Below are 18,485 nucleotides of genomic sequence, written 5' to 3' on the forward strand. Positions count from 1 at the left end.
ATTTCCAAAATCCAGAAATATTCTTCTAACCATTTCAATGGGAAAAGTGTTTTCTTGGACCTTGAGTTAAAATGTTTTTCTCAAACTGTTGTTTACAAGGTCACGGAATAACTTTCATAAGTATAAGTGGGTTTTTCTAATACTGTAAAACTTCCAATTAATAGCCCAGGCTTTTATTTGCTTCAATCACTCAACTCACCCTGCCTGTATTTGGGTCTTTAATTCCTTTAGCACAAAACTTATGCTCAGCAAAAATGGGAAATAGGCTCTATTGACAGAAATGCAATAAAAGATCCATAACTATGTTTTCAGTGGTGTATAAAGACCTTACATAATGAATCGTTATGTTTTTACTACCTTTAGAATGAGACATTTCTATCTACCTTTACATGGAAGTCCCCATGTTGCGCCACCATGTTCAGGGTTTCCCATACATTGATTTATTTTGTGGCAGCCCACCACAATGTCAACAATGACTGCCACATATTGATTATCATTTTTATATTATTTAGTAGGCGTATTTAAAATTTTATTTCATAGCAGAGCTGCGCTGCACAAATCTCTCCAACACAGCGCTGTCAATTTTGGTGACCCACCTTCATAAAAGTTATTAGCAAGCATGTAAGGAGCCTAGCAAATAAGGAGAGCTATATTAATGTTAGAGTGTAGCTGGGTTGTCGAGGTTAGTACGCTGTATAAGCTGGAAGTCAAATTGACTACACGCAGTCTGATTTTTCATATTAGATTGTGAGATTTTATCAGCTTTACCACACATGATTTAGGTATAAGCTATTGTTTCTGAATGTGCAGTAAGACTTTGTAAAGGCAGGTCCAGCCAAGTGCCGTTGTAAATGACACATTATCAGGATTTGTTAACAAAAAATCAACCATGTATGCACATTTTTACAGCTCTTTTCCAGGTTTTTGCAAAACTTATTTTCCTCCCTAACAAGCTAGGTTTATATACCGCATGTAACTAAGACAATTAAATCTGATCAACCAGTGTGAAGATGTTTTGTTAAATGGCTGTTGATCTCTGACATGTGTGACCCAGGCTCCTGTCCAAATCTGATGATGAGTAGGAGCGAGCACGCCGATGCAAGGGCCGTCCCCGTGGCCCTCACCCCCCAGCTCCCCCCCAGAGCTCACCGGCCCCTCTGCATGTCGGTCTCCTCCGACAGCAGCGGACGCTTCAAAGCTCTGGAGACGCAGGAGTGGAAAAACAACCTCAAAGCTCAGGTGCTTCCAAACATACATCTGCTGCTGAGCTCCGTCTTCATGATGTAGGACCAAGCAAAACAAGTTACTGAAATTAAAAGACGTTTAGACGAAGGTTTACAATCTTAGTACGTTTGTGTTTACCTTGCCGACTAGAAGGTCTTCTTGCTTCAGGTGAAGAGTTGTGGCAGAATTACATATGTAGGGTTAGGGATGCACCGAAAAGAGAATTTTTGGCCGAAGCTGAAACCGAATATAATGAAAAAAAAATTCCAAATTACATTTTTGCCATATTTTGTTTACCACTGCATAAATTAGTCAAAATGTGCTTTTTGCTAAGTGTTTCCCACAGGATTTGGAGAGACTATGTTGGGTGGGTCAGAGGCCCAAGAGGTAAAGTAAATTACATGTGTCCATTTACTTGCCCGTTAGCTCTCACTGGTCTGTTTCAGTGGATTTACCATAAAGGCTTGAACAGGTGTGCACTCCAAATGTAGGTGCCGCTAGCTTAATCGCCTTCTCACAAACGAGTGACAGAAACAATCAAAGCAGACTGTTTGTTGCCTTTTCTAAGAAGTCAGCCACAGATGGAGTGGATGTGCTGGGAGACGATTAAGCCGAACAGTATCCGCAAATGGCGATTTCTGAGTCTTTTTCGGACACTTTAAAATGCTTCCACACTGCCGACATGTCAGCGTAATTGTTCGGTAAAATTTATTCGGTCTTTTGACTTATTAGGCCGAACACCGAAAGTGTGTTTTTTGCTATTTTCAGCCGATTTAATTTAGGTGGCAGAACATTCGGTGCATCCCTAGATGGGGTCATAAGAGACTTTTAAAAACTAAACAATCATCATTTCTCGTGGGGAGGTGGGGTGATAAAAATAATGGGGCAATAAAACAATAATGATGATTATCACAATAATAATTTTCCTCAACATCAATAAAACAAATGTTCAAAAAATGTAAATCATAAAAGAATTAGTACTTATTGTTTTTTACACGTGCATATTTGTTGAAATGTTTTTTTTTATTATAATTACCTCAGATTTATAGTTGTGGTCCACTGTTTGGGATCAAGTGTTTGTCATGTTCTTTCACTCAGCCTTTAGCTTGAATGGTAAATATCAAATCATATGAAAACTTTTACCGCAACAACATTTATTGCCAGCCCTAGTGGTGTGATGGTAATAACACATTCCCTGGTCATTTATTTAAATTATTATTTGAGCATGTACTTTGTGTGTTAGATCCTCATCCCCTATATCAGTTATAATTACTTAGGAGCTCACTTCATGCTCCTAAAAGTATACAAAAGTGGGTCATATTCAGATTCACAAAAGAACTTGACATCTTGACTCCTTGGTCATTTAAAAAGTCAGGACTGGATCATGGTTCAGTAAAGGATGAGATACTCAGCAGTTGTGTTTGATAATTCAGTCGATCACGTGTGTGTGTGTTGCAGATGGAGCAGGCACACAGTGCAGGAGCTGCAAGCAGCACAGGTTCTCTGGAGCGAGCGTCTTTATTCTGCGCCTCGGCTTCCACCGCGGCGTCCACCTCCGCCCTGTCCAGCCCAGTGGAGATCCTCAACAAGAGCAAATCCTCCAGCCGCTTCTCTCTCTTCTCTCCGCCCTGGAACAGCAGCTCTGAGTCCGACTCCAACCCTCCATCCCGCTCGGGCTCCAAGAAGCTGCGTAACTACAGCAGGAGAGCCGCCACAGGGCCGGCCGGTGCCAGGGGCCCAGATACGCCTGAGCCCAAACCCAGTGGCCCTGAACACTTCCAATATTCTGAACCCGTCATCTCTAAGGTGACAGACTACATCTATGTTGGCAACCTGAATGCAGCGTACAACGGGCGCACCCTGTGCCGCAACAACATCGACAGCATCATCGACATGAGCAGTGTGCCGGGAGAACCGGGCCCAAGCCTCAACCTCATACCGTGCACCTGCTCTCGTGGCACCCGCCACAGCTGGTCCCGCCTCAAGGTGGACATCGGAGACGTGCCGGACGCTCTGGGCGACGGTCCGGCCCTGAAACAGCGCTGCTTCGAGGACATCAACGAGTGCATCAACGCCTCCACCGAGAAGAGGAAGCGCGTCTTGGTCCACTGTCGGGACGGTTTCTCGCTGGCGCCGACGTGTATCATCCAGTACTTGATGGTGAAACAGAACATGAGGCTAATCGCCGCCTACGAAATACTGAGGGCCAAATACCCGGTCAACATCAGAGAGTGCCACCAAAACGTGCTGGTGAGCCTGGAAAGGGCTCTGCGGCCCGGAGGCAACGTCGACCCAGAGTGCTTCAAACAGGCCATCTCGCGCAAAGTGGCGTGGACCTGACTCGGTTTCCCAACATGCTTGGCTTCTGCTCAAGGCTCTCTTTATTCCTCCATCCTCCCGTGGTATTACATATTTTCCTAAAGACAACCAAGGGCAGCTGTACTTTCCCCTGTAGACTGGTCAACTGGATATTATTGTCTCCTCTTGAGTTCAGTGGTTGTAAAAGTTTGGTGTAATTCCTCCTATGAACCTGTAAATGTGACCTGGCTGTCATTATGCCCCTCCCCCTCACCGAACAGGAGACGCAATAGACTTCACTGTAATGTAAACAGCTTCTTGGTATAACGATGTAATAGTGTTGGCTGTGTAGTTGATATAGTCCTGCTTCAGTTCTGTGCCATGCCGTCGTGGTGGTGTTTTCTATCAGGGGAATTTCATAATGGGAGATCTCAGGAGATTATTGATGTCATTCCAGTTCAGGGTGGGATATTACTCGTTAGATTAGCTCCCGTTCACAACTGGCACTAAAATGCATCTTGGTGAGCAGTGTGTGTGTGTGTGTGTGTGTGTGTGTGTATAGCACACGGGGTTGGGTTATATGTCCAAAAGGGCTGGAAGGCTCTGTGCAGCAGGCCAATGTGTGATAGACGAGTGAAATTGGAAAGCTCATATGGAAACTCGGTTGATCAGCCTGACCAATGCAGGGTTTTTGGGAGGGAGGTATTTGTTTCTTGATGCACAAAAATGCTCCAGTTGGCGCTTTGGCACTAAATGTTTAGAAATGAAGTATGACATGCCAAAGTGTGTTCCAGCTGTCCGTCCACAGGGGAACACTTTAGGCTAATACTCACGTTCCACATCACTTAGTATCCTTAATACGGCTATAATCAATATTTTAGTCATTAAAATTTTTGTAATTTCACAACTTCGTTAATGTTGGGTCGCTGCCGCTCTTTTCTTAGACCCCATCCCCACTGCTGCTTTTTTGTTTTGCACCTCCCGTCCAGACTAAAACGGCGCAAACGAAGACCTAAAACGGAGAAGTTTGAAAATGCTTTTAGTGCTGACGGGCAAAAACGGAGGGCTTTAGAAACAGTGACGCAGAAACTCACGTTTGGCTCTCTGATTGGGTCTCATAAGTCATGCAAAACAGAAACATGATGCTACTGACAGAGTTTTTGATTTGGTATTTCTATGAAAATATTCTGTACCGTGCAAATAACACTTATAGCCTACGCTTGTATTCTGCTTGTCACCGTTTACTTTGCGACGACTCCCAGTTTGTTTTCCACCGCCACAGTCTCTCTTACCTCCCGTGTTCCATTCAGTAACAGTCTCAGTCGTTTTTAGATGTGATCAGCTGTGATACACAGCTAAAACGCTGGTGTGGACGGAGATCGTGTTTGTTTTTTAAACAAAAATGGAGTAGTTTGGATGGGGCCTTATACGCTCTCTTTCGCAGGAAGGTATACGCGTGTGTGTGTATATAGGTATATATCAGTCATTTTCATTTTTGGCAGCTTTTCCAAGAGTGTAAAAAAGAGCCAGAGCGATGTAACATTATCTAATTAAGATGTAAAAATCAATGTTGGTTCTACATTGACGGTTATGTTATCTACGTGGATATCAAAATGACAAAAAAACCCACTATACAAACAAAAGTGAAGTAAGGTTGGAGGCGGCGCTAACGTTACTGTGGAGATGACCGGAAGTAAAAGTCGCACTACATTGTTAAGGGCTGAATTCTGTTTTTAAAAGCAGTTTCACCTCCCTCACAGATAAAATCTAATTTCTAATGTGAACGTGAAATCGCTTGAGATGCATTTCAGAAATATGATGCCAAGTTTGAACCTCCATCTGTTTCATATCGACTAAGGTCTGACACCGTTTGTTTGGAGCTTTTGGTTTTTTCCCCTAAAAATCTATTTTGCTGGTAAAATGGTTGTTTGAACGTACTAACCTTTGTTGGTGGGTAAAAACAAAACAAAGCTGCGCCTCCGCTGCTCATGCTCTGATGATCGGAGGACGTTCTCCTGATTTGTCACCATTGGATTTAACACCACTGACTGGATTACATTACTGATTAATCCGCTTCTATTGCAAGAGGGAACTTTGCACACGGACATGTTTTAACCCGAGTCTGTTGTTTGGGACCTTTTCACGCTGTTTTTCTTTCTGTATGTGTGTTTTCCAAGGTCATACTTAAAAGGAAGATGAACGGGCCAGCCTGTCCTCTGTGAGGAAGACTGTACGCCCATTTTTCAGCCACGGTTTGTTTGGTTAAATCTCTTCGGTTGGTGCTCAGACTGTGGCTGTGTTGTGAATTTGAACTTCAGTGTGCGCAGTGAAGCTGGGTGATTGTCAGTATTAGTGAATCAGTGCCACTGTACTGCGATTCAGGGTTTACACTGCAAGAGATGATTTGCACTACTCACGGGGTTGTCCAAAAATGCAAGGTATTGCCTTTTATTATTTTAATATTGTTTTTAATTATTATTTTGGGAGTATTGCTGCGAGTCTGACGGTTGCCACGTTTACATGCTCATTAGAATAACCAGATTTAAGTAATGGTTTAATAAAATGTGTTTACATGGTTCACCCGATGTGATTTCCCTGTTAACCTCAGTTTACATTATTTTATTAATTAATGTATAGGACTGTTTTTTTATTCTCAATATGATTCTTTTTTCAATTTCTTGTACTTTTGTCCCCCTATTACTTTATTTTGGTCCCACATAACTTTACCCAAGAACAATTTGACCACTGCCAGCTAGGGCTGAGACTAATGACTTTGTTCATTATCGTTGAATCTGTGGAGTATTTTTCGATGAACTGTCTATATTAGGGCTGCAAGTTATGATTATTTTCATTGTGGATTATTTTCTTGATTAGTTTTTTTGTCTATAAAATGTCAGAAAGAAAAATATGACCATTAGCGTTTCCTAAAGCCCAAGAAGACATCCTTAAATGGTTTCCGGTTTACTGTCAAAGAGGAGAAAAGAAACCAGAAAAGATCTACATTTAAGATGCTGGAATCAGAGAAATTTTCTTTAAAAAAAATGACTCAAACCAATTAATCGATTGTAAAAATGGTTGCCGATTAATTTTAAAGTTGACAACTAATAGATAATTTGATTCATTGTCGCAGCTCTAGTCCATATGGCTCTTCAGATCTCTCTCTCTCTCTCAGGTGACCCACAATATTCAGCTTACAGTCATAATAAAACAGAAAAGCAGCAAATCCTCACATTGTTTAATATTTCTGCTTTTAACAAATGCCGTAAAGATGAATTGATTACGAAAATTCTTGCGGATTTAATTTTCGTCTAATTGATTAATCAAGTAATAGACGGTCCCTCCTTTCTACTCCATGGGATCTTATTTTGGAAAATATATGCGAGAGACAACTAATTATTTGATCACTTTTGATTTGTTCCCCGGAACGATGTTCCTCCACAGAAGCCATGGTGCTGTTTTTTGTATAGAAAGACCACTGCATCCCAGATAGATGTTGTAATAATTCAATAATAATAAGATTTCACACCAGATTATATGTGAGCAGCATTTCCTCATCTGCTTTATGACGTTTGTCCAGGTGAGAGCTGTGTCACTGAACCAGATATTGGCAATAAGACGAGCGCTGATTGGTTGGACGATCGTAGTGTTCTCACTCTTGAGTTTTTCATTTCCTCGCAAATTAGTAGGAAACTGACTAATCGTTTTTTTTTTTCCCCACAAGGAGCCTGAAAATGTGTCCAGCTTAAGTTTGTTTAGATACCAGTGCCAACATGATCCACACCAGTTACAGAAGGCGGTTCCAAAATCAAATGGTTCAGGCCAGGTTGGTTCTGCGAAAGGGTTGGGTTACCAAACGCTACATGTTTGGTTCAGGTCCAGTTTAGAAGCTCTGTTGTCAGAGCTAAAAGTATAAAACACACACCGAGACACACATTAGCCCATTGTTGGATTTTTACCCTTGAACCGTATTTGTTCAGTAGAGACACTTCTGCTCTTAATTTGTTACTAAACCAGAACTAGACTAGGTAACGGTTAAATTAAGCAGCTAAATCTTTGGTTCAGGTTGGTGGTTAAAATGTTGGTGATGATTGAAACTGTTTTTGTTCTGTTAAAGAAGAAAATTTCCCCCTTGGTCGGAGCTCATCGTGATCTTAAAATTGAAGCTGTGTCGTCAAAACATTGTTTAGGTAAATTGCTTTAGATCCCTCATATAAAACGCGTCACGCTCTGAATTTTGAAGCGGTTTCATCAAAACTGGACCCGACAAACCAACACTAGGATTTTTTTCTTGAATTATTCAATAAATTGAGACACTTTTATTCTAATTAAGTTTATTACCTATTCGTGCTGCAACTAACGGCTATTTTCATATTGGATTTCGTCTGTCGATTATTTTCTTAATCAGTCGATTAGTTTTTAGGTCCAGAAGATGTTTCCCAAAGCCCAAGGTGATGTCCTCAAATGTTTTCTTTTGCTGTCACAGAGGAGGAAAGAGACCAGAAAATATTCACATTTGAGAAGCTGAGCTCGGATGATTTGGTGATTTTTTTATTTTTTTTATTTTTTTTTTAAAAAGGACTCGAATCGATTATCAAAATAGTTGGCAATTAATTTAATGATAACTTATCGATGAATCGACTAATCGTTGGAGCTCTAATTCAGACAAATCAGGCTAAAACGAGCGCATGGCAAAAACCTTCTGTCCCTAAAGATCATGCAAATATTGATTTATTGTCTTGAAATGGCAACATGAGTGACATCTGTTTTTAGATGCATTTGTTTATTTTGATATTTGTTGCCCCCCAGCAGCACAGTTAAGTCGTCATGTGAGCGGTGTGGTGGGAGAGGAAGTATGGTGCCTTCATTTGGAGTCGTCTCGTGACCGTACGGTGACATTTGCACACTTTGTCTGATTTTAACTTCTCTCGATATACATGTATGTAAAATCTTGAATATTTTTTGATGTTTTCTTTTGAGCAAAAAAAGTGTGAAAATGACATTTGTGTAAAGTGGTCCTTGCTGTAATATATTTGCTAGTCATTCGTGTACAGTTCCGGTGTTTTACTAATGCAGGAGGTTGATGAGACTGAAGAAGAGGATATGTTTGTCAACACGAGGCACTGTAGTAGGCAGAGTATTCGCATATTTTGGTTCATCCCTCGTTGTAAATGCTCCCGAGTCAAAGGCACGATATCGAACTGAATAGGTTTTCTAACTCGTTCTCTCAGGTGATTTCTCAGTGGCCCAGAATGTTCTCAATGAATATGATACTCAGAAATGTGAAGCGATGTGTTTCTCATGTCATGTTTCTTAAGTCGAGATTTAATTTGTACTGTTGAAATATTAAAGAAAAGGATGTACTTAACAGTTGTTTTTGGTGTTGACTTACCAAATGACTCCTGCAGGAAAAAGTAGTAAAAGTACAAGGCAGAATACTCAAAGTCAGTACGACTGACTTAAGGTCTTTTCAAAGGTGTCCAAACTTTGTCTGTTAAAGCCAGTTCAGATCAAAAATTTGCGACCAGTTCGGTTACAGCCAATGCGACAAGACGAGACGACTCTCTGTGCTTCTGTTCTAACTGCCGGCTTTTGCGGCACGTTCTCATTACCGACGCTTTCAAACAGCGTGACAAAGCGTAGATTTGACACCAAACGCAAAGGAGGCTACGCACGGCTTGTAGGCATAGCCGGTCGACACGCATAAAGTGGCCGTCTTGGGTTTAGGTACAAACATTTCTGATGTTAAGGGTAGGGGGGCTTCGGGGGGGCTGTCAACACCTTCCGGTCTGTACGAAAACGCCCAAATAACTACTCTTTGTCACTTTTTCTGAAAGCTGCTGCTTTTCAGGCTTTTATGTAGCTGGGTATAATTTGTGGCATCGTAAAATATGAATGGGAATCAGTGAAATCTAACTTTGTCTGTGAAGGTCTCAGCCATCCAGGTCATAGTTATCCAAAGAAGGTTAAAGTCGAGGGCAACTGGACTTGGTTGAAGATACTAGAAGACGTTTTGTCCTTCATCCAAGAGACTTCTTCAGTTCTGACTGACTGGTAAGGAAGCACTGATTTAACCTCTGTGGGGTCGTTTGCCAGGATTATATTGTTGAACACCTTTTACAGAAGAGTGGAAGCTATTATAACCAACTCCATATTAATGCCTATAAATTTAGATTGGGATATCATAAAAGTAATGCGCAGGTGTCTTTAGTACCTTTTGTCTGTATAAGTTTACATTTCTTTAAGCTGTTGCCATTAAAAACCACGTAGCAACCACCTGTAGACAAACCACCCACCAAATTAGCTAGACACGTTAGCTAGCTATTGTGCTACAGACTCCTGGTACATGAACAATAAGCACACGCTAGAATAAAACTATTTTTACTCCCATCGAAGCCGATGACCTGTAATAGACGTGTTTGTGGTCGCCAGGTCTTTCACTTATCACTTGTGTGTTTGTGGCTTCACATGGTGCAGTTTGTCTGTCGCCACCCCTCAGCCCGACCCCCCTGTTTGACTCAGGGAAACACCAGAGCAAAGGCTGTTCTGCTTTTACGTCTTTAGGGAATACATTAGTATTTCGGGGGGAAGCATATTTATTAATTTATTATTAATAACAATAACTGCATTTGGATCTTTACTGTGTAAAGTTAACACTAAAACACAAAGTTATCTCTTGCTTAGTTAGGGTTCATTTTAATCAAATATTGGGAATTCATTCATCTTTTAACTGGATAAATGACAAACACTTGAATGGATTTGCTTTTTTTCATTTATTTGCTTGCATACTTATTAATTTATGTTCTTACCATTAATAGTCTGGCAACTTTCTGCATTGTTTGTGCAACTTAAAATTAAGCAACTGTACATATAATTAAAACAAACAAACAGATTTATTACAATCACTAGGACAGTATTTACTACCACTAATTATTGTATTTCCACCTATATCCGAAGTTCAGTTTGGCTTCAGATGCCTTGCTGCTGTCATTGGCATCAGATATTACTGCTGACCTTTTTATATTATCGTATTTCTGCTCTTTTCACTTCTTCCCCTTTTTTTCAGTTTTTCTTTCTGCACGGCAAATCCTGTGTGATCTTGAGTTCAGAGATTTTCCCATCTGCCTCTTCACTCCTCTCGCTGCCCAGCTCCTGTTAACAGCTTCTTAATGGCATCCACTTAGTGTGTCTTAAATGACCGTCTTGAAACTGCACTCCCACCTGCTCTCCCCTCAACTTTCATCACTGCTGCTCGCTGGTTTCCTTCATCGAAAAGCTGCCTCAGCGGCCAGCCTTGTTTCTTACGGTCATCCTCATAGTGTTCGTATATGAAAATAATCTGTTTATTGAGTCATATACTACTAATTGACTGGTTTTCACCTCCGGGTTCATGAGAAGATTCCTTTTGGGGGTCGGGGGTTGGATAATGCAAGCAGTGAAACAATCCAGAAGGAAGGGGTTGTTTATAGTGGTCAGACAGGGAGGAGATTTGGGGGTGAAGGGGGGGTCAGGATATAATATTTCAGGTGCTTGTGAGCCCATTGGTCTGTGAGAAAATCGACTTCCATAAACAGAAAGATGAGGTTTCCCTTGCCTTCGGGAAATGCAATAAATACCAACTTATAATGTCAAAACCAAGCCGCTTAACAAATCCGTCGCTCCGTTCTGTTTCAGTCCTCAGCTAAAAGGTAAGAAATCTTTTCCTTCCCTCTGCTGCTGATTTCCATAAATTTAATTCATAGAAAAACTTTTTGTCCCTGTCGTTATGCGGTTCAGTAAATACGTTTTTTATTCTCTCGTCAAAACACAGCATCCTTTGCACTATGCTTCACTACGCTGTTGTCTTGCTCTATACAAATGTTTTGTTTATGTGTTTGTACTGTACACTGTAGTTTATGTCTGCTGCGTTGAGGCTGTTGTCCTGTTTGTTAATGCTTGTTCTCTGTATGCACATTGAGAGCACTGTGGAGTTAAATTACTCGAACATGTGCACATATCTGGCCATTTAAAGTGATTCTGAAGTTGTTTGGATGTTTAAATTGTCACTGACGAGTCGGTAAAACACAGCAGCTCTTTAGAAACTGTTGCGGCGGGACGATGAAGGTCATTGATGGTGACTGAGGAATTTTTGGATGCTGAATATGATGAATATTGATCATTTTGGCTGTGAAGCTGCAGGTGTGTGTGTGTGTGTGTGTGTGTGTTGGTGTAAATGGACTCTAGAAGGGGAAAAGTGATAGTCCCAGTGTTTATCGCTGTGTCAACACAGACTGTTTAAATAGATCTAATGTGTCCTCAGTGTGACCTGCTGTGTTAATGTGTCTTTGGCTTCATGTTCAGCCCAAGAAAACACAAAATGTGAAAATTAAGGAAAGCTTGAGTATGTTTCAATACAGTTAGCTTATAAATACATACATAAGATTGTTTATAATGTAAATTTAGTTAAGAACTACGCAGACACAAAGCCCCTTTACCGTTTGTTCCCCGTTCCCCCGACATTTTAATACAATAAAACATCTCAGATCCATTTTGTATTTTAAGAAAGAACAAGACTTGAAAGAGCCTCTACGTGTGACTGCTAAATGTATCTCAATTTGCCCGAGGATTGACCTCAACTGAAGCTGTGATTTTGTTTTTATTTTATGTATTTGACATATCAAATGTATATAACAGGTCGTACACTTAGACAAATACATATTCATTGATAATGATGCACTGTAGCATCACATTAAAATAATACGTCCTTCCATATAAAAGGATAAAGCAAGGCAAAAATAAATGTATACAGTATATCTCTAATATATGTATACATCAACGTAGGCTACCTGAATACATACCTGCACACATTCCCAGTCTTACATCAACAAACACATACTAGCTGGTATTTGATATATAATAATTTCAATTAACTGAAAGGTTACAAAGATTTCCTTATGTGAAGAATATTAAATTGGTAACATTTTGTTTTGGATAAGGTGTTTTTAAGCAGCAAAACCTACATACGGATAATTAATTTAAAACAACTCTATTATGTGTCTGACATAAAAAATTTATTTTAAATCTTAATTTGATCATTTCAAAGCAGTGTAAGTCACCTTAAAGTAAATGGGTATAATACATAAGTAAGACAGTTAAAACTTTGCATTTCAAATGACTTATGATAAATCTAACATGTTATTCAACAACATATTGACAACATCGCATCATTTGAATATTTAAACACAATAAGCCTACCTAAATGTCCTTTTGTCTGCTGGTGGGCTTTGTTGTTTGTAAACTGTCAACAATTTGTTTCGTTTTGAAAAAGGCACCTAATTGTTTCATTTGAAAGAGAAACGTTTTGATTTTGTTACGTTGCTAAATGTCAAATGTCTTTTGTTTATGAACTTTCACAACATCCATGTTGATCCGAGGATTTCGATTTCATGTTCAGTGTGTCTTTAAATTATTAATTGTGCTTCTTTTGAGGCAATCCGTAGTTTAACCGATGATGTGGTTTATATTTGTACAGCATCTGCTCCCTTTTTTGTTTTTTGTTATTCTGCTGGATCCACTCAGTGTTGTAAGAAGAAATATTAGATCAGATTCTACGTCGTTATTGGCCGATATTACCAGAAAACCTCAATTAATAGCCCGGGCTTTTATTTGCTTAAATCGCTGAACTGTTCCTTCCTGTTTATGCAAGCTTTTAATTCCTTTCTCACAAAACTCTTGCTCAGCAAAGGTGTGAAATATGCTGCTACCAAATTGTTTATTTCAACCACTATCAATATTATTTGTATAAAAATTTTGTCTTTTCTCGTTTACCAAACCAGTAAATCTGAACTGATGATTAGTATGTCCATATTCACAAAGATTTTAACATTTATATTTGAATGCACAATCTAAGCAGCTCAAGCAGGTGACCCGTTGGGCTTTAAGAGGTTTTATACATCCAAAGAACTTGTAGAAAAACTAGACCATGCTTCTACTTGAGACCTGCGTTTACTTGTCAAAACGTGTAGCCACACGTGTGGTGTAGCCTAAGGGACAAGTTTTACGGTAAATGTCTGACTCTCATTGGGAACAGGAGTAAAAAAAATCACTGTTGGGACAACCTTTAGACTTGGAGAGCCATTAGTTTTTTCTGTTTTCCGTTTCTAAGCAGTGATTGTTGATCTGGATTGTTCTGGACGGCCTCTATTTTCAGAGAAGACGATACCGTCTCAGTCATGTCAGAGATGTTTGTACCAACAGAGGAGGTATCAGGTGTTTCCTGGTAATCTTCCAGAAGACAGATCTTTCATGAAAGGGATGCCCAGGGGGGGACAACTGGACCCTAGGTCCTTGTCCTAATTTAGACTCGAGGTCTTTCTTCGAGGCAGACCGCTGATGGTCACAGTTGGTGTCCCGTTTCATCTGACTGTTCGGAAAAGAGCTTTCAGAAGCATTCCAGTCCAGCTCCTCCTCAGCCTGAACCCATCTTCACCTAGTTTCCAGTTCCCCTGTTTGTGTATCTGGGATAATCCTCTGATTAATTATGAAAATAATGTCTGTGTGCCTTGTCCGTGAAAATGTGTGTTTCTCTGCAGGCGTTGAAGCTAAACAAACACCAAGATGTCTGAGTGAGTAATTCTCTGGTCTCATTCCTCCATATGTTCAGATCTTTTTATTTATTAAGGCCCGAAAGCACATGAGGTTAAACTTTAAAATGTCAAACTTTTTAAACTTAAATAACCAGATGTTGTATTAAAAAGAGGACTCCCCATCTCACTGACATGTTACAAAAACATAGGTGCAAATATTTGATACATAAATCAATGTTTTAACCATTTGGTTTATTATTGAGTCCTAAAACTCTAAAGTTAAAAGAACTGCCAGGGATTTGCAATATTTATTTCACGTTTAAGAATAAGAATCAAGTCACGTTTCTTTTATTAATAATTTTTATTTTTTTTATCCGTCATAACAAATAGTTTTTTCTTAAACTCCTCAGGAAAAAGATGTCTTCGAGTCGCAAGCATCATCTCAAGGTCAGATTCCTTTAAAATGTTTTACAGCGTTTCAGGAAGCAAAGCCAAACCGAGTAATAAAAGAAAAGAGATTTCTGAAACATTAATGTTCACAGCAACTGGCAAAAACCTCTTCACATACTTTTCAGTCAGAAATAAATACCTTCTGCTGCTGGGAGTTGTGTCAATGTGCGTCGATATGTGACGCTGTGTGTGGCTGCTGTCTGGCAGAGCTTGATGCTGTCCATCGCCAAAGGTTTGCTGGAGGATGAAGAGAGGGAGCGAGAGGAGGAGAGGGCGAGGTACATGGCTGAGAACTGTCCTCCTGTGTCCATGCCCAGGAGCATGCAGGAGCTGCAGGTGTGTCCTGTAACGCACAGTTCAGTATGACACAGGGTTCACGGTGCAAGTGTTTATAATAGTTTGTCTTAATGTGAACCAACATGTTTATAATAGAATCAAAACCCACCTGAATTTAATGTAAATGTTTGGAATTTAATTCTCTACCGGTGAGAGCTGTGATCAGATTTAGTTGATATTATGAGACATGTTTTTTTGGTCCACAGTGAATCATTTTGGTATTGATGTTTGTGTTCAGGAGCTGTGCAGAGAGATCCACCACAAGATCGACGTGAGCGATGAGGAGCGATACAACCTGGAGATGAAAGTCAATAAATGCGACAAGGAGGTAGATTTTATGATAGTATTTAACAACTTAATCCAATTTCATCGTTGTCTTTGGTGTTGTCAATCTTTTGAGGCCAAATGCCAGAGCTGCTAGGCCACAGAAGTAATGATGGATGCTTTTATTTTTATTAAAAATGCTAAAGCTAAGTACTAACTTATCAATAATCATAACCATTCATGTGCATCAATGAACTTCGAAAGTTTGCTGTAGCATGTCAAACTTTTTTAATGTCCCGCCCCCCTCCAGGCTGTGATTGGTCGGTTCACGAAAAGTGTCTTTCACTTGATGTTGCCCAATACAAATTGAGAATCTCACCAAAATACATTGATGTGTAAATACCGTATTGACAGACAGAGGACGAAACAGCGAAATCAAGTGTAATTCCTGTCTTGACATAATCCCTGCAAAACCTTCATCATAAACTCACATTATGTCTTTATATTTTAAAATCTGGTGGAGGTACCAGAGTTTTCTAGATATATTACACGATAGCGAGTATGTCATGTTGAATTTTGGGGAAATGTGTATAAAATGATTCAAAATCACACGGCTCCACAGAAGGTGAACCATTGAGTTTTTAATTACTTTCTCCATTCCCAACCTCGGGACAAACATGACATGTTTAACTCCAGTTTTTACTGCTAAGACATTAAGAATCAAATAAAGGGATATTTTCCTTTCTGTCCATTTCGCGGCGTAATGAAAGCGTATCAGCAAACCAACAAAGCTATGTTTGAAAATTGCTAAAATTCATATGAAAACTTGTCAGGTCTCAAATTTTTGTTATCTAAAAGCATGATCATGGTCCAAAAAATTTTTTTTTTTTTGCTAGGCTGTACTTGGTTTGTAAATATGAAGTTCCTGATGGATGTACTCTCTTTCAATCAAACATTCAGTGCTGAAGATGTTTTCATTAAATCCAGACTTAATTCTCCAACTCGGCCTCTGTACCGTCTCCAGATTGACGACCTGAAGATCAAAGTTCAGGACCTGATGGGCAAGTTCAAGAAGCCCGTCCTGAGGAAAGTGCGTATGTCCGCTGACGCCATGCTGAAAGCTCTGCTGGGCTCCAAGCACACGGTCAACATGGAACTGAGGGCCAACCTGAAGCAGGTCAAGAAGGAGGTGAAAGAGGAGGTGAGGAGAAGAGACTGGCCTCGTTTTATAAAATAAAAAGTCTAGTAGGATTTATACCTCCGTCCGTTCTCTCCAACATCTGACCATCCTGATTAGATTAATTGTTTTAGAACCCACTTCCATCAACCTGCAATAATTAGAGTAGAAAACCAAGGTTTTGATGTTAAATTCCTCACAGTCTGGATTTAGCTTTGGTCTTTCTTAACAAATCATGTTATGTCTTTAATGTCAAAATCATCCAGGGAAGGCTCTACATACTGTAGAGTGTTGGAAATAATATAAACCTGTTTTCATGCCTTTATTGTTAAGTATGCTATAAACAAAGTCCTCCCTAATCTTTTCATTCATTATTGCATGGTCTATTAGTATCACTCCTTTGTATTTCACAACAAACATGATCAATACGCTGCATAGTAAAACAATTTTTGTTTTTTTGCTCCATCAACCCTCACTATCCCCACTAATTTACAGTAAAAGTCAAGCTAAAACTAGCAGAACTAGTGTCAGGTAGGTCTTCAGCCAAAAGGAAAGCAGGATTACCAGACCAGTCGTCGTGTACTTGCATCTTAATGCGATACTTCTGATTTAAAGAGGACGTTGCATGAAACCTCCTGGTCCAGCTCTGATTGTTGGTCCTCTTGATGTTTCAGGATAAGGAACTCCGTGACGTTGGTGACTGGCGCAAAAACATTGAAGACAAATCTGGCATGGACGGGAGGAAGAAGATGTTTGAGGGCGAGGCTTAAATCAGTGTCTTATCTGACAAAAACTGCATCGGCTTTTAATAAACCTGCAATATTTTTAATTCCTGTTTATCATTGCCTGGCTTAATCAGAAAAGTAATGAGAGCACAAATACATTTTTTTTAAACTGCCTTGTGAGCTGTAGACACTTTGACCGAATAAACAAACACCTGCTGTTTTGTCATGCTTACTTGGATTTGTTGGAAAAACTGTATCAAATTAGGGCTTTCGATATCGATAATTATCACGATAAGTATCAAATCTTTATTTGTTTTGAGTTTAAAGGCTGATTTTTGCTACTGAGGGAAAGTTGAAGAAACGTGACGGTTAATTGTGGTTTAAACTCGTCTTTACGGTCAGCACTTGAGGCCAAACACTGGATCACTTCACAAATCTGAGGTAGAACATTGAAAACAATTATGATAAAATCAACACACATGCATGAGTAAAATTTAGTAAAAGCTTTTTTTTTCAGTCCTTTTTCCTCAACAAAAATCTTAATAAAAAATTAAGTTCTAATTCGTGTATGATTCAAGTGAATAAAATCAAACATTTATTGAATATTTATTGAACATTTGTTATATTGTTATTGAAAGAAATTATATTGCGATAATTATTGTTGTTGTTTTATTGTCCAGCCCTATATCATACCATATCAAATCAAAGATTATCATAGAAAAATGTCATCGTCACCCCAGAGCTCAAGACAGGAATACATTTTTCTTATAGCCTTTTTAAATCATACATAAATCTCTTGATAGCAAACATTTGCAGTGGTGGATCGAGTACTGAAAATCTTTACTTAAGTTAAAGTAAAATTCCTCCCATAAAAAAATTGCCCATGTAAAAGTAAAAACTAAACCTACTCAAGTAAAAGTATAAAAGTACTTGGTTAATAAACTACTCAAAGTTGATGTTTGTTTTAATATTGTTTAGTTTGTGCAGGCCAGAGAGCTTCACAAGTCATTTTATGCAAGTCCAAATTAAGTCTTTGGTCAAGAGACTAAGTCAAACTCTCAAGTCCCTTTTTGGAATAAAAAATGTTTCATCCACTGTGCATGAGATTAGAAATAGCTGCTGTGCAACGTGTTTAAAAAACCTGCATCCACAGTACGCACAACTTTGACCATTCAATTAGTTTTTATTGGCTCTCTTGTATGACACACACTTTAGTGATGACTGCATCTTTAAGTGCTTAAAAACGTACATGAGTTTCAACCCGATTATGTTCTCAGTAATGTACACTCAGCACCCCATCTTGACAGAAAAAAAAACAGAAATGTAGAAATTTTTGCAAATTTATTAAAAAAGAAACTGAAATATCACATGGTCATAAGTATTCAGACCCTTTGCTCAGTATTTAGTAGAAGCACCCTTTTGATCTAATACAGCCATGAGTCGTTTTGG

At 39.3% G+C, this 18,485-nt stretch overlaps 2 protein-coding genes across 2 annotated transcripts in view; both read left to right on the forward strand.

Moving 5' to 3' along the window:
* Positions 1-8,887, forward strand: part of LOC123961765 — an 11,227-nt gene extending 2,340 nt beyond the window's left edge. Inside the window, exons 3-4 of the mRNA XM_046037422.1 lie at positions 1,055-1,239; positions 2,683-8,887. Of these exons, the coding sequence (XP_045893378.1) occupies positions 1,055-1,239; positions 2,683-3,564 (1,067 nt within the window). The 3' untranslated portion in view covers positions 3,565-8,887. The remainder of the gene's footprint in view (positions 1-1,054; positions 1,240-2,682) is intronic.
* Positions 8,888-13,373: 4,486 nt separating this feature from the next.
* LOC123962503 (troponin I, fast skeletal muscle-like) lies at positions 13,374-17,236 on the forward strand. Its single transcript, XM_046038662.1, has 6 exons — positions 13,374-14,123; positions 14,495-14,531; positions 14,742-14,870; positions 15,109-15,198; positions 16,159-16,335; positions 16,986-17,236. Exons 1-6 carry the CDS (start codon positions 14,116-14,118, stop codon positions 17,079-17,081), a joined length of 537 nt encoding a protein of 178 aa, XP_045894618.1. The 5' UTR covers positions 13,374-14,115; the 3' UTR covers positions 17,082-17,236.
* The last annotated feature ends 1,249 nt before the right edge of the window (positions 17,237-18,485 follow it).

Source organism: Micropterus dolomieu, linkage group LG22 (genome assembly GCF_021292245.1).
Source record: "Micropterus dolomieu isolate WLL.071019.BEF.003 ecotype Adirondacks linkage group LG22, ASM2129224v1, whole genome shotgun sequence".
Taxonomy (NCBI): Eukaryota; Metazoa; Chordata; class Actinopteri; order Centrarchiformes; family Centrarchidae; genus Micropterus; species Micropterus dolomieu.